Genomic DNA, 23,095 nt, shown 5'->3' on the forward strand with positions numbered 1-23,095 from the left:
TCCATACATCGTGTTGACATGCATGTATAATGTTAGGAGGGTCGGATCCGAGTGGAGGAGATTGGCATGGACTCAAGGAGGCCCTAGAGCCTGTCGGCCGAACCTCACGAAGGAGGGCCGTGAGCCTCTTCGGCCCCCTAGGGTCCACGACCCTCTCCTCTTCCCGGATTAAGCCCTCTCTAGGTGTGGGAAGTCTTCAATCGTGGCTAAGAAGTGGTTAAACGAAAGGAGGTGGCTCGAATCCGGGTGAAAGAGACTCCCTAGGCCACGATGGAGCCATGGGACTCACGGCTGAGTCTCAAGGGAGAGACCCGTGAGCCCCCTTGGCTTGTCCGGGGTTAGGGCGGTCTCTTTTCCCTCGAAGTGAGTCGACTCCTACATATCTTTACCCTTACTCGCACGTAGCACGTTATGCATGACGGGAAAAAAATCCGAATCGGGGCCGGAGAAATCCTCCCGACCCGTGTGAGTCATGGAAGCTCACGGCCACCCTCGATGGATGTGGCCGAGAGCTTCCTTGGAGCACACGAGTCCGGGAAGTTTTCTTCCGCTTCGAGACGGACCGATTCCCGTGTTTTATCCATCTCATTATTATTCGAGTCGATGCCGTCTTGTTGTTTCTGCTTAAATGCTTCATTCGCGCGTGTTTGTATAATGTTTTTTTTTTCTTGGATATCTCATTTGTTTACTCGTAAATCGTGGTCGTATCGATGTTAATCTAGCGAAATATGTGTTATTCTCATGTGTGTGTTATTTGTTGCATGCAAAGGGGCGGTTAGGAACGACGTGAAAGACCCACCGAACCTCGAATCGGGTCAAGGAATATTCGGCCACTCACCCATGAGAGGTGGCCGAATCATCCGTGACCTCTTTGGAGTCTCGATTGGTCTCCCCGTCCTTCCGAGGCCGATCCTTGGAATTGTTCGTAAATATATTTCCGTTTAATCGTTGTCCACGCGTTCATTACTTATTAGAACATGTTAGATCCAAATATCCCCCGTCAAAACCGTAACCGCAACATGGAACAATAAATATCGAAGAATCCCACCAACGGGTTAAACTGGACGTATCATTCGGCTAATTAAAACACTTGGACTAAACAATTGGGCAAATTGATTATTAATTCATAAACGCATCGATAGTTCACAGAATGGCGGGAATGCCCTTTTCCTTAAAAAGAACTCACGATTTCAAAGCACCGAGGCGTGCAACAAGACTAGAATCGACGTCTAACGAGTACTCGCGAGCTACGACATGAGTCCGGGCCCGATTTGAGGCGGCTTGAGTCGAGACGTGCGAGTCCTCCTTAGACTCCTTCGTGTCACACGATCCTCAATTTGTACATGAACATCACACATCTTACTATCCAAGGGCATAATCGTCATTCCGTGACCCACCGATACCCTAGGCTTTAGGGAGTTGGAAACACCTAGAACTATGAATTAGAAAGGGCAACCCGTTCGGGTACGAGTTTCATTCGCACAACCCATTTTCGTTCGTTTTCGGTGTTTTTTTCTTCCTATCGTAGATTCGGTGGGGAGCATCTTATTTCAGTTACAAAACACGAAAAACCGGATTAATCACACATTTGGCTTAATCAAATACTAGATAATGGATAGGCGGAATGATAGATTCCAATCTAGAGTCAAAACTCGAGTTTGGCTAATTCGGTGAAACCGCAGTGTCACCTCACTGAATAAGAGTCTTAAAACAAACACACACATGTAATTGGCTTAGAACCCTATTCTAACTCACCACCTATGTTTGCCCAGGTTAGATACATTGTTTGCTAACCAACCCCGGTTAATAACTGATTAAATCATGTACATTCGGCCTAATATACAACTTGTCTGTATTCACCGATACCTATCAGTTGTTGTCTGTATTTCATTAGTTTTATCAGTTTTCTTCTGTTTTATTCTTGCTTTTGCTTATTTGTCGCGATTCGGGCCTGAACCTATAGATTACGTGTTGCACGGGGTCCAACGTCCCGGACTATTGAACACAAGGTCCAACGCCTCCTATTTCACTGAGCGCGTGCAACCCGAGTGCGGAATGGGATCTAGCCTCGATTCACCGTCATACTCCAAATATGGCCTATGTGGAAGGCAATTTGGATTGGATGCGTGAAACGGGTTTAGATATCACCCGGGAGCTCGATCGGTTCAACGGTTACAGTGGGAATCAACCGGTTCCCCTGCAAACCGTTGGAACGATCGGACCCGACCCCCGGCTCCTTGAGCCCGCGTTGTCTTAATTTACTTATCGGTTATTCAAAATACACGGAGAGCTGGAGTGGAATATTGGCCCAATGCAAACCGATCGGGATCCATTTACTTATCCAGTTACACTTTGTAATTATTCGAGAGAACATTGTGAGGATTTTATCTGTACACTCATTCATTCATTTGTAAGGATCCCCGATCGGCAAGCGAGAGATCCGATTGTCGAACCGGTCAAGTCGGTCTATTGTTACCAAGAGATGAGTAAGCTCGAATACTCGCGGTTTCGGTTCGCGTAGGGAATCGACCATCACGGTTCGATGAACTGTAACGCTAAGATAGTGAACCGTTTCCTTGACGCACAAGCCTACTCATCTTTCGGATTCTTGGCCTAACTTGATCAATTCATCGACTTTACGGTGTCAAAACGGGCGAGTCAAGTGCAACCCTAAATCACGCGGTAAATAAACAAAACGGCAAGCCTAGCAAACTGGAGTACCGAAAGAGCGTGCGGGATATAGGCCCGCACGTAATAGAACCTCCGAATTCGAAATTTTCGGTTCCGCATGACCATTGCCTTAGCATTTAGGTGTACCCCGTACCCCTAGACCCGGGCGACTCAACGGCCCTCGACCTACGGGTCGTAAACAGTAAGTGGCGACTCCTTCTCACGGGTGTCCGTCGCGCGTCCCCCGGAAGGTGGACACTCCCAAGCCGCGTTGCATAGGCTTCGCGCATGCGTGCTCCGACGAGATTAAATTCAGGTGCGCACGGCTTGGCGACTCCACTGGGGACATATTTAGAGGGTTCGGGCTCGATTCCGTTTGCTTGCTTGCATGTTTATTTACCGCTTTCTGTACATTTATTTTCAAGCACATTTATTGCTTGCATTTGCATCGCATCATTCTAGCGGGTTCTTAGGTACCTTGTCCGAAATCCCACGGGCACCAAGATAGGAAGCTAGGTTAGTCAGAGGCTCCGAGTAAGGGAACGGATCGAGTCGGCTACGCCACCGAACCGGCCCCCAAAGATCCTCACTCGATTTCAAGGAATTCACACCCTTGTATCGGGAGCCCCCATCCCTAGTTAGTGGTTATCCCAGTAGCGTCGAAAACCATGCATACACAGGGACCGTCATGCTGGACCCATCTTTGCCTTCCTGCCGTCAACAGACCCAAACGTCGAGTCTTTGAGTCAGCCCGTAGTTTCTCTTTAGGACGGGCATTTTGTTGTTTTGTAAGAAAGAGTGATGTACACTGTAAAGAACACGACTATAGTTTATCTTTTCGCACTGCATGCATTATTTCCGAAAAAAAAAACTTAAAAAACTTAGGGCATTACATTGATTTGATTCTTGAGGCGTTAAGCCGACATCTCCTCCATCTAGGTAAGGATGGACCGCCCGGCTCCCGGTCTCAGACTCGAAGCAATCACACCACCAAGGCAAGATATCATGCGCATCTGGAGGACTCTCCGACCAGTAGATCACGCCTACATTCAGGGCATCATCGGAGATATGGTCATGTTCACGGAAACTCCGGTGGATTGGATCTTCTTGAGGACCGCCATGGAGTTTTGGGACCCCGAACATGCAGTATTCAACTTCCAAGGGACGGAGTTGGCGCCCACAATCGAAGAGTACACGGCGCTCATCCAGAGGTCCACGCCCACGACCCAAAGCATCTTTGTGCCCAACCCATTCGCGACCATTCGGAGTCAGCTCTCCAACCTCCTCGGCATACCCACCCTAGAAATCCACCAAGAGCTTCATCAAGGATGGGACCACAGCATTACGATCGCATGGCTCTCCGATTGGATGCTCCTCCGCGCATTGACACCTTCGACGGCATCCTATCAGTGCGACGCGTGTCACGGATTCCTGCTCTTGGTCTTCGGCACCCTCTTGTTCCCATACTCGCCGAACCTCGTTAACGGGGCTATAGCCCAAGTCGTCCTCCAAGCGGTGGGAGGCCATAGCTACGTGGAGGCCTTGTTAGCCGAGACCGTTCGGTCTCTAGACTATGTTAGAGAGGTTCGGCGCGGCAGGATGAGAGGATCCTCGCACCTACTGCAGATTTGGCTTCTCGCGCATGTCCGCCCCTTTTGCTCTTCACATCCATTCTCTTACATCACTGACGAGCGTTCGCTGATCGAGCGCCTGGTACCGGTCATCCCGCCTCCCGAGCACAGCTTCTCAGAGTGGAGGCACTTTTGGCACGGATTGACACCCGCACGGTTTTTGTGGGTTGCTCGATGGAATCCCGGCGGCCCCATGATCACGGGATGTCCCGGAATTGTGGGAATCCCTCTTCTTAGCCACTTGGGGAGCACGCTCGTATTCCCCGGCCGGGTAATCAGACAACTCGGCGGCTTACAGGACATTCCCGCCGCGGCGGACCGCCTACCCTACCTCATCCAGTGGGCCGACTCTACATCCACGGCCCCCGCGAGATTCCTACAAATTCGGGAGATCCACCGCCAACGGGACGCTAGCACCATACAGCGTCTGTACTTCCCCGAGCACCCCACCAACGAAGAGCGAGCATTCTCCGCCACATCAGCATACGTGGCCCAGTTCTATCCGCAGGGATCGACATCGTCGCAACGGTCCCAAGACACCCCGGCTCCCCGAGCCGCACCTACCCCCGCTCCCGAAGCCGAAAGCTCCGCCCAAGCGGCTATGCGCGCAGAGCTACGGGCCATCAGGGAAGAGCGAGATAGGCTTCGTTGCGAGCTCGCCGATTCTCGCGCGGAGGTCGCGGACTACAGGGAGCTCCAGACGGAGTTAGCTCGAGCACGAGCCCGAGTCGCGCACTTAGACAGGGAGGTGGCCCCCTTGACCGCGAGGTTGGACCGAGTGCGTGCAAGGGCGCGCGAGATCTCTCACCCCTAGGATTAGCGCACGCGCCCATTTTTGCCCTCGCTCGGACCCACGCCACTCTCAATCGGCCACCGAGCGCAAAGGGATGTCGGCTTTACGTTTATGTTCCTTTCCTTCCGTGCGATGTATTTTGTAAAAACTATGGAACTCGAACCAAACCAGTGTAATGACATTAGTATTTTGAAAGCTCATGCATCTCATACATCTTGTCCCTTTATTTATTCCGTACTCATCATTTTAAAATGTCGACGTTGCCCTTACACACTCTTGGAATCCAGGTGATCGCAACTGGCGTCGCACCGTTACCCGACTCGTCAACGACTCAGGATGGCGGAAGAGGATTGAGTCGATATCTCCGAAGAAGTCAACCCACTGGCTCCGGCTCATTCTCAACCACCTCCGACGCACGCTCCTCCACCTCCGACTCCTGCAGGCATACTCCCGGCGTATTCGGGCCCCCCTCCGACACATCTCCCGCCCCCTACGTCTTCAGGGGCGCCCCTTCCACAAGCTCCACTGACGTCATCCACCTCCGACGACCAAGCCCGCATCACGGCACTTGAGGGCACGGTCAACCAAATGGCCGCCAACATGGCAGAACTGCTCGCCCTGCTTAGAGGACCGAACCGCGCATCCTCGAGCTCCACACCCCCACCGGGACAAGGGCCGACGGTCGACCCAGCACCTGGGGTTCCACCGACCCAAGCCCCGGAGAACATGGATGCGCCCGCACCACCAACACTGCGTACGTCCATGGCTCACCCCTTCACCAGTCCATTTCCGCCGCCACTGGCCCCCACGGCCGTCCCTCTTCCACCGGCGGCATTCCTCACTTCAAATCAGGTCTTATCCGCGCCGCCGCCTGCTTCCATACCGGCCCCAGCTGCGGCCTATACAGTCCCTCCGCCGATGGTCTTTCCGACATCAGGTGCACCTGCTCGGACTCACCCTCAAGTCGCGGATCTACCCTTCTATCTGCCTCCCCAACCTCACATCAACTTCTCCTACCAAGCACCGCCCCCTATAAACACCACCTTCCTCGAACCAGGCACGCCGACTCACGCGGCCCAAGTCTCCTCCCCAACGCACTTCTTCCCTGAGGCCGACGCCGAGCAAGAGCGTAGACTGAAGCGAATGGAAGAAACGATAGGAGCCCTACAAGCAAATGATGCTCGACCCGATGCGCGCTACGGTGACTGCAGCTTATTCCCGGGCATGCGGCTGCCCCCGAAGTTCAAGATCCCGGAGTTCAAGACCTACGGGGGTACGACGGATCCACGCCACCACCTCCGCCATTACCGGGGGAAGATGCTACAGTATTGGGAGTACAAGGAGTTCGTCATCCACTCCTTCCAAGACAGCCTGTCGGGATCCGCTCTCGATTGGTTCATGTCATTGAAGGCCGAGGACATTCCGACATGGAAAGACCTCTCCCGGAAGTTTATCGACCAATACCAATATTGCGCGGAAGCGCCTCCTACCATCCTGGAGCTGATCACAAAAGAGATGGCGCGGGGCCAAAGGTTCGAAGAATACGCTACTAAGTGGCGTGCCCAAGTGGCGAAACACATCCCTCCGATCAGCGAAGCACAACAGGTTCAGTTGTTTCACTCCACGCTGAGAGGGATATATTATTCGCACCTGTTGGCCCACACTTCTTCATTCTCCGACCTCATCGAGGCCGGGAAAAAGCTTGATTTGGGGATCAAGCTCGGAAGGATGGAGGGCCCCGCCAGTAAAGGGGAGGAGTCATCAAAGAAGGTCCCCGCGACGTCCCCGTCTTCCGGCTGGAGGAGAGGAAAGGAAGTCTCAGTTAACGCCGTCAATACGGCACATCAGACGCCCCAGCTATACCCGGTGAATCTCACAACCGTACCGACTGCCGCTCCTACCTACTTCCCTCCGCCTCCACAACACCAACCTCATTGTCCCGCTGACAATGACCCCGCAACCGTACGACCACTACGCGCCCGCATCAGCTCAGCCCCCTCAACCTAGGCCCCCGGTGTCGAGAGCTCCTCCACCGGCGCAACAGAACCCCACTTCGCAGGATCCACAGGCCGGCACCTCGCAACACCGACCCCGCAAGCAATACACACCTCTGTCTGCCCCTCTTTCTCACATATATCGACAACTCCTTGCGGGCGATCAGATTCGACCGATATCCCCATGCCCGAATGTTGACCCGTCCATTTAGGACCAGTCTAAACGCTGCGAATATCATCAGGGCGCGCCAGGGCACACTCTCGATAATTGTTGGAGGTTGCGAGACGAGATCCAAAGGAGGATCGACAGCAACAGGCTCACCTTCAACGCCGTTAGGCCCCCGAATGTGCAGGACAACCCACTCCCGGACCATAGGCCGAGTTCGGGACCTTCCATCAACATGATCTCCATATGCGCCTCAAGGAGGAACGAAGACATGCGAGACAACCCCCTTCCCTTCGTGATCAACTATACTCCCGAGGAACCCACCGTCGGATTCGCGGGGCACATGGCTTCGTCGGCTCCATTCGTCGTGGATATCCCCGCACGAGAACCGTATACAGACAGCAAGGTCCCCTGGACCTATGAAGGAAGTATCGGGAGAGTTGAGAAGCAGTTTAGTGTCATGGGGGTGACACGTTCGGGGCGGGTGTACGAGAACTCGACGATCATAGACAAAGGGAAGGCGCCTGCAACTGAAGTTGGGGCAGTGCCCGAAAGCTCGCCTTTTCCATCCAAGAAGGTAACCGAAGAGGAAGCCGAAGCGTTTATGAAGGTCATAAAGGCGAGCGAATACAAAGTAGTCGAGCAAATGGCCAAGTCCCCGGCTCACATCTCATTGCTCGCCCTCCTCCTCGGTTCGGAACCTCACCGAGAAGCCCTTCTCCGGGTACTGACCGCGGCACAGGTCCCGAAGGAAACGCCTCCCGACAGGATAGAGGAGACCGTCGGTTCCATCTTCTCCAACACCATCTCGTTCTCGGACGACGAGCTCCCGTTCGAAGGCTGGTCACATTCACGGGCCTTGCACATTGTCTGCAAGTGCAACAACTACATCATTGGCCGGGTCATGATTGACAATGGGTCCGCACTCAACGTTTGCCCGGTGACCACCTTGAAGCAGATGAACGTGGACCTCAACCAAGTCCGCCCGAGCAAAACAGCGGTCCGAGCCTTGAACGGCTCGCTCAGGGAGGTGAACGGGGAGATCGACCTCCTCATAGATGTTGGCTCTTGCTCGTTCAGCATCACATTCCAGGTGCTTGACATCTCGAACGCGTTCAGCCTGCTGCTCGGGAGGCCCTGGATCCACTCGGCCGGCGCTATCCCCTCTTCTTTGCACCAAAGGCTGAAATTTATCGTCGAAGAGAAGCTCATCACGGTGAAAGGAGAGGAGGATTACACCATCTACAAAGAGACGGCGGTGCCCTACATCAGTGTCGGCAATGACGAGAACCTCCCATTCCATTCGTTCAAAACCATCTCCGTCATCCGGGACTATGGAGAGATTCGACCATCCCGCACCGATCGCATGATAGGGAGGGTGCTTTTGCGCAATAACTACGTCCCCGGCACCGGCCTCGGGGCGCGCGGAAAAGGGATCAGCCGCCCTATTGAAGTCGAAGAGTACAAGCACAGGAGGGGACTCGGCTTTCGCCTCTCCTGTCATGAAATCATCGAGGCTCGCAGGGGCCACCACCTTCACCACCTCGCCGCGCACTACGGGAGGCTCAACAGGGGCATTCCTGTCCCCCCCGTTATCTCGTTTCTTCCCCGGGCCTTCGCACATCATTGGGGCCACCCTTGACGGCCCTTCCTCAGACTCCGACGACACTCCTGCAGCTCCGTCAGCCGTGTACGCCGTCACCGAGGAGATTCCTTCAGGGGTTCACATCCGCTTGGCGTAGGAAAATGAGGAGCTTGACAATTGGACCTCAGTCCCGCGCTAATCGGCTGTGATTGCCGATGTGTAAGGCCTATCTATGTATAAGATGTTCCCCGCGTGTCGGCATAGCCATGCGCCACACGACGGGAGAGGGGTTTCTATTATGGCTTCATGTTCACGTTATCAATGAAATCTCTCACGCATTTTTTTTTGAATTCCCATGCGTTTTGTCTCTTCCTTCTATTCTCTATTTCGCAGCGTTATAAATTTTTCTAAGACAATTCTCTCGAATTTTCAGGCTCCACTCGAATCCAAATCCTCTGCACTTCGATTCGAACCTATTCCAAGAGCACCTCGGTGAGCCCCAACCCGTATACTTCGGGGAAGGGCTTCCCGAGGACAGTCAAGTGTCCGAGATAGAAGAGAGTTTGCGTCGCCTCGAGGATCATCAAATCACCTCGGTCGAGCCGATAGAGGAGATCAACGTGGGCACCGAAGAAAAGCCCCGCACCTTGAAGATTGGGACAGCCCTCGACCCCACGCAGCGAACCCAGATGATCGACTTCCTAAAGGAATATCAAGAGGTCTTCGCTTGGTCTTATGCCGACATGCCCGGCTTAGACCCCTCAATAGTCGAGCACTTCCTTCCACTCGACACCGAGAAATTCCCGCCCAAGCGCCAACAGTTACGACGACAACGGGCTAGCCTTCTCCTCCGCATCAAGGAAGAAGTCGTCAAGCAGATCAATGCGGGATTCCTCGAAGTCTGCAACTACTCCGAGTGGGTGGCGAACATTGTGCCGGTGGAAAAAAAGGATGGAAGGGTCCAAGTCTGCGTCGACTACCGAGACCTCAACAGAGCCAGCCCTAAGGACAATTTCCCCTTGCCGCACATCGACGTCCTAGTTGACAATACGGCACGCCACGCCCAATTCTCTTTCATGGACGGCTTTTCCGGATACAATCAAATCCGGATGGCCAAAAAGGACAAACTCAAGACGACGTTCACCACGATGTGGGGAACCTTTTGCTACCGCGTCATGTCTTTCAGCCTCAAGAACGCAGGGGCAACTTATCAGAGGGCTATGGTCACACTATTCCACGACATGATGCACAAAGAAGTCGAGGTATATGTCGATGACATGATCGCCAAGTCCAAAGAGGGAGAAGACCACCTTGTCAACCTGAAGCGCCTTTTCGACCGCTTGAGAGAATACAAGCTCCGGCTTAATCCGGCAAAATGCACATTTGGTGCCCGATCAGGAAAGCTGCTAGGGTTCGTGGTCAGTGAGCGCGGCATCGAAGTAGATCCGGACAAAGTCAAGGCGATCAAAGAGCTTCCCTCGCCATCAACGGTTCGGGAAGTACGCGGCTTCTTGGGACGGCTGAATTACATTGCGCGTTTCATTGCAAACCTGACGAATAAGTGTCAACCGCTCTTCCGCTTGCTCCGTAAGAATGCAGCGATGGAGTGGGACCACGAGTGTTAGAAGGCCTTCGACACTATCAAGGCCTACCTAATTCAGCCGCCGATATTGATACCACCCGTGCCGGATCGGCCCCTCATTCTATACCTCACGGTACGTCGGCAATCCTTAGGGTGCATGCTAGGACAAGAAGACGAGTCGACGCATACGGAAAGGGCGATATACTACTTGAGCAAGAAGTTCACTGAGGGGGAGTCCAATTATCCGGAAATCGAGAAGATGTGTTGCGCGTTGGTATGGGTCATGCAAAGACTCCGACAGTACACGCTCTATCACACAATTCGCTTGCTGTCAAAAGCAGACCCCCTGCGGTATTTACTCGATAGCCCCTCCTCCATGAGGAACATCGCAAAATGGCGTTGTCAGCTGACGGAATACGACATAGAATACGTGCCCCGCACGTCTATCAAGGGGCAGGCAATTGCCGACCACCTAGCAGAATTCCCGATCGACGACGACACGCCGATTAACATGGACTTCCCGGACGAAGAGATCCTCCAGATAGGTGAAGCGAAGGAGGAGCCAACATGGAAGATGTACTTCGACGGGGCTGTCAATTCCGTGGGATCAGGAGTTGGGGCAGTTTTGGTATCCCCGGACGGACGCCATTACCCGGTCGCTGCGAAAGTGGATTTCTCTTGTACCAATAACGTGGCCGAGTACGAGGCGTGCATCCTCGGTTTGCAAGCGGCGATCGATTTCAAAGTGAAGGAGTTAGGAGTATTCGGTGACTCCATGCTCACAATCTTCCAAACGCTGGGGCAATGGAAGACGAAAGACGCAAAGTTAGTCCCGTACCATAAGTACCTTGAGGAATTAGCGAAGAACTTTGAGAAGATCTCATTCACTTACACTCCACAGGTGAAGAATCAGTTCGCGGACGCATTTGCAACACTCGCATCTATGGCGAGTATCTCGGAGGGGAACATCATCGAACCTCTCGAAATCGAAGTGGCCAAAGGCCCGGCCCACTGCAATGCAATTGAAGCGTTCGAAGCAAAGTCGTGGTACGAAGACATCAGGAACTTCTTACAAACGGGCCAATATCCCCCGTTCGCCGATCGCCGCGATCGAAAGACGCTCAGACGCCTCGCGATGCACTACTTTCTGAGTGGCGAGATACTATACCGCCGCTCCTTTGATTCCACGCTCCTCCCGTGCATGGACGAACACGAATCGCGACGTCTTATGGAGGAAGTGCACGGGGGAAATTGTGGACCTCATATGAATGGCCTCATGCTCGCCAAAAAGATTATGCGCTTAGGCTATTATTGGTCCACCATGGAAACTGATTGTGTAAAACATGTTAGGCATTGCCACCGATGCCAAGTTCAGGCAGATCAGATTAAGGCACCGCCCAACGAGCTACGCCCTATGACAGCCCCGTGGCCTTTCTCAATGTGGGGGATGGACGTGATTGGCCCAATCAACCCCAAAGCGTCTAACGGACACATGTTCATCTTGGTGGCAATTGACTACTTCACCAAGTGGATCAAGGCTATCACTCTCGCATCGGTCACCGCAAAAGCCGTGGCCCGTTTTCTCAGACGCGATGTCATCGCCCGGTACGGGGTCCCTGCGACGATCATCACCGACAACGCCAAGAACCTAAACAACAAGGTCGTCGACGAGCTCTGTGCACAATTTAAAATCCGACACCGCAACTCCACCCCATATCGTCCCCAAATGAACGGTGCAGTGGAGGCGGCAAATAAGAACATCAAGAAGATCGTCGAAAAAATGACGGTGAACTACAAGGATTGGCATGAGATGCTCCCCTATGCACTCTTGGCGTACCGAACATCCATACGGACTTCAACCGGGGCAACCCCGTACTCCCTGGTCTATGGCATGGAGGCAGTCCTCCCAATTGAGGTCGAGATCCCTTCCATGAGGATCCTTGCCGAGGCCGAACTTGCAGAAGCGGAATGGGCGAAACAACGATACGAGCAGTTAAACCTCATTGACGAGAAAAGGCTGAAGGCACTATGCCACGGTCAGTGCTACCAACAGAGGATGGCTCGAGCATTCAACGCCAAGGTCCGTCACCGAGAGTTCAGTCCCGGTGACCTCATCTTGCAAAAGGTCTTACATGTCGCACCCGATTCTCGAGGGAAGTTCTCGTACAAATACGACGGGCCCTTCGTCGTCAAAGAGACTTTCTCCAGGGGAGCAGTCATTCTGAGCAACATGGACGGCACCGAAAATGCTCTTCCCGTCAACGCTGACGCCATCAAGAAGTATTATCCATGACAATTCGTGTTTGCTTTTTGTTTGCCGGGCCTCGCACCCGCTTCGCTTGTAATACATTTCCATTCACATGCACGAGTACCAACTCCCACCATTCGCCTAAGGCAAAACTTTCTTGAGAGAAAAAAATAATAATCTCCCGCTGGGTTGAAAACCTCGTCGAGGCAGCCTAGGCAAAAGCTAGGGAACGAGGGACACGACTTAAAATCCCGCAAAGGGGAGTCGCGGCAAAAGGAGAGCACAAGTCAATCCCTCGCTAGACTGAAAACCCGCAAAGGGCGGTCTAGGCAAAAGTTAGAGGAACCGAGGGGTGCGATTCCGCCCAAACATGGGGGGATCGTAGCAAAAGGTGAGCATTCATGTGAGAAAAATTAAATAAAATACCCCGCTAGGTTATCACGCATCTCGCGGCCTAGGCAAAAGTTAGGGGACAATGTCGGCTCGACCACGAAAGAAAGGCAACACTTCTCCGTGAAGCTACACCGAGTAGTGGTTCGGCATCTTCCAATACAAGCAAACTCTCTTCGACTCTCCAGGCTCGAGACTCGCCTCGGAATGGGATCGAATCGACGTATCCTTGACTTGGAGGATCCCATAAGATCCCTCCCCTTTACCTTTATGCACGTAATTCTACGGGTTACCCGTCTCAGAAAAGCTGTTCCCCGATAAGGACACGGCCGCCTTCCAAATGGCCACCGATATCATGTCCCCAACACATCTTTACATAGATTCCTTTTACGCATCGTAGTCTCAACGATTTCGCGCGGTTGACATCCTTTGCAGGCCTTTCTTTCCTACGTGCAGATGCGATCGGGAACCCCGAGGGATGCTTCCCGCCGACGGACTCATGTCTGCCTCGCGCGGTAGGTTGTGCACTCAAGGCGCCGGGAGTCGTCGAGGGATGCGCCACACCGCCCAAACCGACGATGTCCTTCGAGGAAGGACAAACGATAATAGGTCATCATCAGCCACCGCCGAACGAGCCATATCACACAGCGCCCCACACAAATTCTGAATTCCAGTTCATTCGGGCATATCTCGGTCTCATTCAGGTCTATCCTGGTCCATTCAGGTCTACCCTGGTCCATTCGGGTCTATTCTGGCCTCATTCAGGTCCATCCCGGACCATTCGGGTCTATCCCGGCCTCATTCAAGTCTATCCTGGTCATTCGGGTCCATCCCAATCATTCGGGTCCATCCCGGTCATTCGGGTCCTTCTGATCATTCGGGTCCTTCCGGTCTAAATTCCGGTCACGCAGGTCCTTCCGGTCGTTCGGGCCCATCCGGCCTAAATTTCGTTCGTTCGGGTCCATCCGGTCTAAATTCCGGTTATTCGGGTCCGTCCGATCTAAATTCCGGTCATTCGGATCCATCCGGTCCAAATTCTGGTCATTCAGGGTCCATTCGGCCAAAATTCCGGTCATTCGGGTCCATCCGGTGTAAATTCCGATCATTCGGGTCCATCCCGGTCATTCAGGACTATCCTGGTTCATCTGCATTCGGGTCCATCCCGATCATTCAGGTCCATCCTGGTTCATCTGCATTCGGGTCCATCCCGGTCATTCAGGTCCATCCTGGTTCATCTGCATTCGGGTCCATCCTGGTTCATCTGCATTCGGGTCCATCCCGGTCATTCAGGTCCATCCTGGTTCATCTGCATTCGGGTCCATCCCGGTCATTGAGGTCCATCCTGGTTCATCTGCATTCGGGTCCATCCCGGTCATTCAGGTCCATCCTGGTTCATCTGCATTCGGGTCCATCCCGGTCTCATTCAGGTCCATCCTGGTTCATCTGCATTCGGGTCTATCCCGGTCACATTCAGGTCTATTCTGGTTCATATGCATTCGGGTCTATCCCGGTCTCATTCAGGTCTATCCTGGTTCATCTGCATTCGGGTCTATCCCGGTCACATTCAGGTCTATCCTGGTTCATATGCATTTAGGTCTATCCCGGTCACATTCAGGTCTATCCTGGTTCATCTGCATTCGGGTCTATCCCGGTCTCATTTAGGTCTATCTTGGTCCATTCGGGTCAATTTCGGTCACATTCAGGTCTATCCTGGTTCATCTGCATTCGGGTCTATCCCGGTCTCATTCAGGGCACGAGCAGCCATGGGGGAATGGCATCAGAGCAGTCCCGGGCGCAAAAAGGGGATACTTCTTATAATCTTTGGCTACATCCTCTAACCGAGCATGCAACCAAAGTGGGGCAAGCTGTCAGCACCCAATTTTGGCCAACCGGCTTCCTACGTGAGAATCTCCGACCAAAGCCCGAGTTACTATTCATCACCCGACGATCAGAGGCGAATATGCGGGCACAGAGACATAAATTACAGGAGAAAAGCAGGGTGCACTAAAAAGGCAGAGGAAAGCCGTCAAAAGAACAGACAAACGAGGAACCCCGAAAACAGCGGAGCCGGCACTGTGGCACTATTCATCATCGAATCACTGAAACACCGAAAGGTACCCAATATGGGACTCTAAAAATCCCTCTCAGTGCCAAAATGACCAACGACACGTCCGGGCGCGTTCTGGGGGCACCCCGCGTAAGCCGGGACCCTCCCCGATCTCTCACGGACGCCTTTTCTAATAGGGCTCCCGAGGCCCGATCCACTGACAAGTAAACGGCACCCCAAGTCGGGCCTACAAGCACCCAGGGACCACCTGGGTCATGGAACAAGCTTCAGACGACCTTTCGAAGCTCTGCAGGATTTCCCGAGGGATGTTTCAGTAGTAGCAAACGCCTTCCGGCGAGCCTCCGAGGCATGATCACAACGAACAGAGAAAGCCCCGGTCACAAGTCCCCAGGTCTTCCCGGGACAACGGTCTTCGGTCGAGGACGACGAGCCAACGATCCCACACGAGGTAAAAGGGTCACCGAAACAAACATTAAGATACACAAAGGGCAATCGGAGACCGGGGACGCTCAACTCCACTCCGAATATCCGAACAGGGCAAAACCGACTCTTGAGGCGTCGAGTCGCCCGAACATTCGTTCACGCGACGTATGGCGATATTAGGCTCATTCAAATCCTCTTCGTTCAAGCATTCCAAATCTATAAATTAATCGGACATCGGAGATCGGACGCGCGTTCAATCGAGTCTCAAGCTTTTTCCGGCTTTTCTCTTAATCGAATGGGACCCACAGCTCAGCCAAGCCAAGCCACCAAGCCGTGGCTCAACCCCAAGCCACGGCTCAATCCCTCAAGCCGCGGCTCAGCCGCAATTAGCCTCGGCTCACCCCTTGGCCAGCGGCTCAACCCCTCTCCTCTTCCCTCCACCACACAATTCAAATTGCTCTTACACACACTCACATCCATCATCTCCCATCAACTTTCCCTGACTTCCCCTACACTCAACATGACCATTTTCCCATCCTAATCTCCCTCCAAAACTCGGCAGCCACCCTAAGCCCCCTCTAACGGCACTTAGCTTCTCCTAATCGAGCCATTAGCCTAGCCTATAAAGCCCCATTCATCATTAAGCTTAATCACTTCGTCATTCTCCTTCTCTCTCAAGCCAATCTCTCTCCAAAATCCTCTCAAACTCCAACCCACTCCCACACATTCGTCCAGCCCGTGCCAAGGCCATAACCGGCCGAAATCATCGGAAAACCACCCGGTATTCCGGTAACCACCCGACCCGACTTAAACCAAAAATCACCAAACCCCCTAACCTACATATTTTTCACCCCTTAAGTCCATTTCCGGGCTTAGATTTTCCATTTGAAGCCTCCAACATCACGTTTTGGTCACACAAAGAATCGGGTCCCTAGACGCTAGCCGGGCGCAACTGTGCCCTAACGACGTGCCATTTCGCTCCACGACTTTGCCGAGTCGTGCCATCACATTCCAAGGGTTCCTCACAACCCTCACCCTCCCCCGTGAAGAGGTGGTCACGATCCGAGGGCGGATCCACCGTGCACAACCACCGTTTCATTGTTTTTCTCTTACCGGGTTCTTTGTGTTCATACCGAACTTCCTCTCACTGTTTCGGGTTCATCCAGGGCTTGGCACGTTCGGGTCTGTTCACGGTCGTCTAGATCTGCCCCTTAGGAGTCCAAGGAGCCCGACCTCGCACCGTGCCGTGACCGGAGCAAGCGTGCCGACCCATTTTCCTCGAGCTGCCGCGACTGCCTACCTCTCGGGTCATCCACCTGTAGCCCTCAACCCGAGTCTCGCGACTCCCACGGCCACTTCCCCGACTCTTTTCCTCTTGTAACGAGGCTAGGTAACATCCCTTTATAACCTAGAGAAGTTAGGATCTTCGATCTTTACTTGTATGTAGTGTTTATGCGTTTTAAAGGATCGGAATGCATGAAAGGTTGCGTTTTTTTTCTTTCTTTCGGATCCATGCTCCCATGCACGCCATACATCGTCGCACGTACACTTCTTTTATTATTCACGTCCATACATCGTGTTGACATGCATGTATAATGTTAGGAGGGTCGGATCCGAGTGGAGGAGATTGGCATGGACTCAAGGAGGCCCTAGAGCTTCTCGGCCGAACCTCACGGAGGAGGGCCGTGAGCCTCTTCGGCCCCCTAGGGTCCATGACCCTCTCCTCTTCCCGGATTAAGCCCTATCTAGGTGTTGGAAGTCTTTCACCGTGGCTAAGAAGTGGTTAAACGAAAGGAGGTGGCTCGAATCCAGGTGAAAGAGACTCCCTAGGCCACGATGAAGCCATGGGACTCACGACCTAGTCTCAAGGGAGAGACCTGTGAGCCCCCTTGGCTTGTCCGGGGTTAGGGCGGTCTCTTTTCCCTCGAAGTGAGTCGACTCCTACGTATCTTTACCCTTACTCGCACGTAGCACGTTATGCATGACGGGAAAAGATCCGAATCGGGGCCGGAGAAATCCTCCCGACCCGTGTGAGTCATGGAAGCTCACGGCCACCCTCGATGGATGTGGTCGAGAGCTTCCTTGGACCACACGAGTCCGGGAAGTTTTCTTCCGCTTCGAGACGGACCGATTCCCGTGTTTTATCCATCTCGTTATTATTCGAGTCGATGCCGTCTTGTTGTTTCCGCTTAAATGCTTCATTCGCGCATGTTTGTATAATGTTTTTGTTTCTTGGATATCTCATATGTTTACTCATAAATCGTGGTCGTATCGATGTTAATCTAGCGAAATATGTGTTATTCTCATGTGTATGTTATTTGTTGCATGCAAAGGGGCGGTTAGGAACGACGTGAAAGACCCACAGAAACTCGAATCGGGTCAAGGAATATTCGGCCACTCACCCATGAGAGGTGGCCGAATCATCCGTGACCTCTTTGGAGTCTCGGTTGGTCTCCCCGTCCTTCCGAGGTCGATCCTTGGAATTGTTCGTAATTACATTTCCGTTTAATCGTTGTCCACACGATCATTACTTATTAGAACATGTTAGATCCGAATATCCCCCGTTAAAACCGTAACCGCAACATGGAACAATAAATATCGAAGAATCCCACCAACGGGTTAAACGGGACGTATCATTTGGCTAATTAAAACACTTGGATTAAACAATTGGGAAAATTGATTATTAATTCACAAACGCATCGATGGTTCACGGAATGGCGGGAATGCCCTTTTCCTTAAAAAGAACTCACGATTTCAAAGTACCGAGGCGTGCAACACGACTAGAATCGACGTCTAACGAGTACTCGCGAGCTACGACACGAGTCCGAGCTCGATTTGAGGCTGCTCGAGTCGAGACGCGCGAGTCCTCCTTAGACTCCTTCGTGTCACACGATCCTCAATTTGTATATGAACATCACACATCTTACTATCCAAGGGCATAATCGTCATTCCGTGACCCACCGATACCCTAGGCTTTAGGGAGTTGGAAACACCTAGAACTATGAATGAGAAAGGGCAACCCATTCGGGTACGAGTTTCATTCGCGCGGCCCATTTTCGTTCGTTTTCGGTGTTTCTTTCTTCCTATCGTAGATTCAGTGGGGAGCATCTTATTTCAGTTACAAAACACGAAAAACCGGATTAATCACACATTTGGCTTAATCAAACACTAGATAATGGATAGGCGGAATGATAGATTCCAATCTAGAGTCAAAACTTGAGTTTGGCTAATTCGGTGAAACCGCAGTGTCACCTCACTGAATAAGAGTCTTAAAACAAACACACACATGTAATTGGCTTAGAACCCTATTCTAACTCACCACCTATGTTTGCCCAGGTTAGATACATTGTTTACTAACCAACCCCGGTTAATAACTGATTAAATCACGTACATTCGGCCTAATATACAACTTGTCTGTATTCACCGATACCTATCAGTTGTTGTCTGTATTTCATCAGTTTTATCAGTTTTCTTCTGTTTTATTCTTGCTTTTGCTGATTTGTCGCGATTCGGGCCCGAGCCTATAGATTACGTGTTGCACGGGGTCCAACGCCCCGAACCATTGAACACGAGGTCCAACGCCTCCTAATTCACTGAGCGCGTGCAACCCGAGTGCGGAATGAGATCAAGCCTCGATTCACCGTCATACTCCAAATATGGCCTATGTGGAAGGCAATTTGGATTGGATGCGTGAAACGGGTTTAGATATCACCCGGGAGCTCGATCGGTTCAACGGTTACAGTGGGAATCAACCGGTTCCCCTGCAAACCGTTGGAACGATCGGACCTGACCCCCGGCTCCTTGAGCCCGCGTTGTCTTAATTAATTTATCGGTTATTCAAAATACACGGAGAGCTGGAGTGGAATATTGGCCCAATGCAAACCGATCGGGATCCATTTACTTATCCAGTTACACTTTGTAATTATTCGAGAGAACATTGTGAGGATTTTATCTGTACACTCATTCATTCATTTGTAAGGATCCCCGATCGGCAAGCGAGAGGTCCGAGTGTCAAACCGGTCAAGTCGGCCTATTGTTACCAAGAGATGAGTAAGCTCGAATACTCGCGGTTTCGGTTCGCGCAGGGAATCGACCATCACGGTTTGATGAACTGTAACGCTAAGATAGTGAACCGATTCCTCGACGCACAAGCCTACTCATCTTTCGGATTCTTGGCCCAACTTGATCAATTCATCGACTTTACGGTGTCAAAACGGGCGAGTCAAGTGCATCCCTAAATCACGCGGTAAATAAACAAAACGGCAAGCCTAGCAAACTAGAGTACCAAAAGGGCGTGCGGGATATAGACCCGCACGTAATAGAACCCTCGAATTCGGAATTTTCGGTTCCGCATGACCATTGCCTTAGCATTTAGGTGTACCCCGTGCCTCTAGACCCGGGCGACTCAACGGCCCTCGACCTACGGGTCGTAAACAGTAAGTGGCGACTCCTTCTCACGCGTGTCCGTCGCGCGTCCCTGGGAAGGTGGACACTCCCAAGCCGCGTTGCATAGGCTTCGCGCATGCGTGCCCCGACGAGATTAAATTCGGGTGCGCACAATGAGCAAAACCGGCTTCCAAGTCCAAAAACCATACGAACATTCTTTTGGGCAAAATGGATGTTTTTTTGTCTCATTTGAACCGTTTTCGGGCGCACATTGACAATTCGACGTTCGTTTGAGCCACAAACCTCGAACACACGATCAATCGAGACCCGAACTTTGTCCTGAACTTTCCCTCAAGACCGTGGGGCCCACGGCTTGCACTAGGGTAGCCGTAACCTTGCCCAAACCGCCCATTCCCTTTGGCTTCTTCCTCCATGCAACTTGCCTCCTCTTCCATGAAAATATCAAGCCTACAATCTTACTTCAACACTCCAACTTTAATTCACCATCAATGCATTTGGCTCTTCTTCATTAATGCATTTCAAGAAGTCTTCATCCTCATCTTTCCCTTAAGCTAGCTGCCCATCACTAATCATGCCACCAATCAAGCTTTGTTTCACTTAATTGCACTTAATCTTAGCCTATATATACTTTCTATGTCATTAACTTAATCACAACATACCTTCTAGCCATCTCTCTCAAGCATTCTCACTCTTTAAATCCTCTCAAGAGTTTGAAGAAAACCGCAACAAGCATTTAGCAGAGAGAACACCAAAGATTTAAGTCGGAATCATGATATTTGCCATCCCAGCTTAAATCCAAACTTCACAAAACTTCATATCCCACATGTTTTTGACCCCCTCTATCCATTTTTGAGCTTAGATTTTAAGTTTGAAGCCTCTAAGCCATAGAACTAGCTCAGTACATAATCGAATTCAGTTTTGGTCCTTCATGGGGGGCCAAAACTTCCAACCCGGGTTTCAAGCATTTCTGGACCAGTTTGAGCAGCTAAAAACCCATCAAACATCTCCTCACACAACCCTAGGGTGTCAAGGAGTTGAGAAATCCAGAAGAAAGCCCAGCAAGGAGAAACAGCCCGACTGCCCAGTCGGGTCGAATTTTCTGACTATCTCTGCTATATGCTTACTTGTTTATCTCGTCTCCACTATAAAACACTCATATACACACATGAATCAGACGGTTTTCGATTCGATTGTAATGTGGCTTGGTATCTCAACTGACTGATTCGACTGAGATGCAGGTAGAAAAGAAAATGGCTGAAACCCATACCAAAACTCGAGATTTAACCCATATTATATATCCCATATCTCACTACTCTCTACTCACAGGGTATCTCTTCATCTCTCTTTTAATATCGAAGTTCAACATTCATAACTCCCCAAACTCAATTACCCACAACTCAATAACCAGTCACGAGTTTCGAGTGCTTATTCATTCTCCCTTTTTCCACCTTCTCTTCTACTCCCTTTTCTTTTCTTTTACAATCTTTAACCTAGGGTTTTTAAATTTCTTGCACATCTTTCGATAGCTACAAAAAAGTATCCCCATATATCAAATCGACTACACTATTCCTAAGCAACTGACTAGTGAGAACCCCGTTATGTTCAAACCCTAATTGGATACCCAAGGCGATTGATTACTCCTATTTCTCTCACAAGTTAATCTCGTTTCCCAATTTGAATTAATCTTAGGTTATTCTATCCTGAGCCTAAACTTAGAATTCGTCTCCCAAGTTCATCTAAGTTGCTAGAACAATCCAATTGGTGGCCCATCAATCAAATAGCATTAAGAACGTAATGGAATAAATACGATCAATCAATTGAATAGTAGGAAAGCAAGATCACGAATTAAGAATGGATTTTTACCTAAAATGGCCCATGGTTTACCCGTTTTGTCAAATCTATCATATGTTTTTTTTTTGTCAAATCTATCCCACGGTTTACTTTTTGCATCGAATCTATCCAGACATTATCTTTTTCGTCGACATTTAACGGTCGTGCTCACATGGCACGTTTGAAAATCAACGGCGCCCACATGGAGCATTAGTGGGGCCACACTTGCCACTGTGGACATTTTTCTCTGGATAGATATGAAAAAAATATAAAACCATGGGATATTATTGAAGTTATTTGAAAACCATGGGATATATATTGAAGTTAGTTGAAAACCATGGGATATGATTGAAGTTACATGAAAACTACGGGATAAGTTTAGGAATTATCAAAAACAAAAAGCAATCGTTAAAGCAAGTGAAACAAAAAATTCATAAGCAAAGTGCAACATTAAATAAATAAGAAAAGTGGAACACTAAAGTCCATAGTTTTCAGAGATCCAACTTTATACCAAAATAACCAACACTTACATATCCATAACTAACCCAACAACCTACACAAAAAAACCATTCCACCACTAGTTTTCAGAGATCTGACATAATAACAATAACAAAATGACCAAAGTTACCTATCCATAACTAACCTAACAAGCTACACAAAAAATCATCCTCTACTTCTTCTACATATTTCCTACTAATCACAGCAAAAACTACACAAAAACTAACCATGTGTCTCATCTTCTTCCATTAACCATATATTTCTTCCCCATTTTCATAGCTTCGAACTGTTTTGTGCTGGTTCCTTGTCCTGGGTTGCCAGTGTGGTTGCTCTTGAGGTCTTGCTCCGTGCTGTTGTTGTTACTGCTGCTGTTGCTGCTGCTGCTGTACCTGCGTACCTTTATGTTGGTTCCTTGTCCTGGGTTGCCACTGTTGTTGCTCTTGATGTCTTGCTCCCTGCTGCTGCTGCTGCTGCTGTTGCTGCTGTACTTGAGATGATTGGGTTTGGATAGGGCTAACAAACTGCCCTCCATGCCTACCCTTGTAAGACATCCTCATTTCTTCACCAGGCATCTAAAATAAATATACATATAAGTCATACTTTAAGAGCTAAATATGTAAAGACTTGCACAAATATATTTAAGTGTTCAAAGAAACTTACACGAATGTATGTCATTCCACTTTCTCTTGTTAGGACCCCAACCCCTTTAAAAGCCAGGGACAATTCTCTGCGTATAAGAGCATCCACCCTTGGATCCACTTTTGTGGTAGACTTTTTCTTCCTGGAGCTTGACTCTTCTCTTTCTTTCCT

General features: G+C 50.7%; 2 protein-coding genes across 2 annotated transcripts; both read left to right on the plus strand.

The window, feature by feature from the left end:
- Positions 1-5,856: 5,856 nt before the first annotated feature.
- On the plus strand, positions 5,857-8,896 carry LOC116205712. The gene is made up of 2 exons (XM_031538362.1): positions 5,857-6,419; positions 7,387-8,896. The coding sequence occupies exons 1-2, from the start codon at positions 5,857-5,859 to the stop codon at positions 8,894-8,896; spliced, it is 2,073 nt and encodes a 690-aa protein (XP_031394222.1).
- Positions 8,897-10,797: 1,901 nt separating this feature from the next.
- LOC116205722 lies at positions 10,798-22,796 on the plus strand. The gene is made up of 3 exons (XM_031538371.1): positions 10,798-11,181; positions 11,323-11,618; positions 22,607-22,796. The coding sequence occupies exons 1-3, from the start codon at positions 10,798-10,800 to the stop codon at positions 22,794-22,796; spliced, it is 870 nt and encodes a 289-aa protein (XP_031394231.1).
- Positions 22,797-23,095: the final 299 nt, after the last annotated feature.

Source organism: Punica granatum, chromosome 1, assembly GCF_007655135.1.
Source record: "Punica granatum isolate Tunisia-2019 chromosome 1, ASM765513v2, whole genome shotgun sequence".
NCBI lineage: Eukaryota > Viridiplantae > Streptophyta > Magnoliopsida > Myrtales > Lythraceae > Punica > Punica granatum.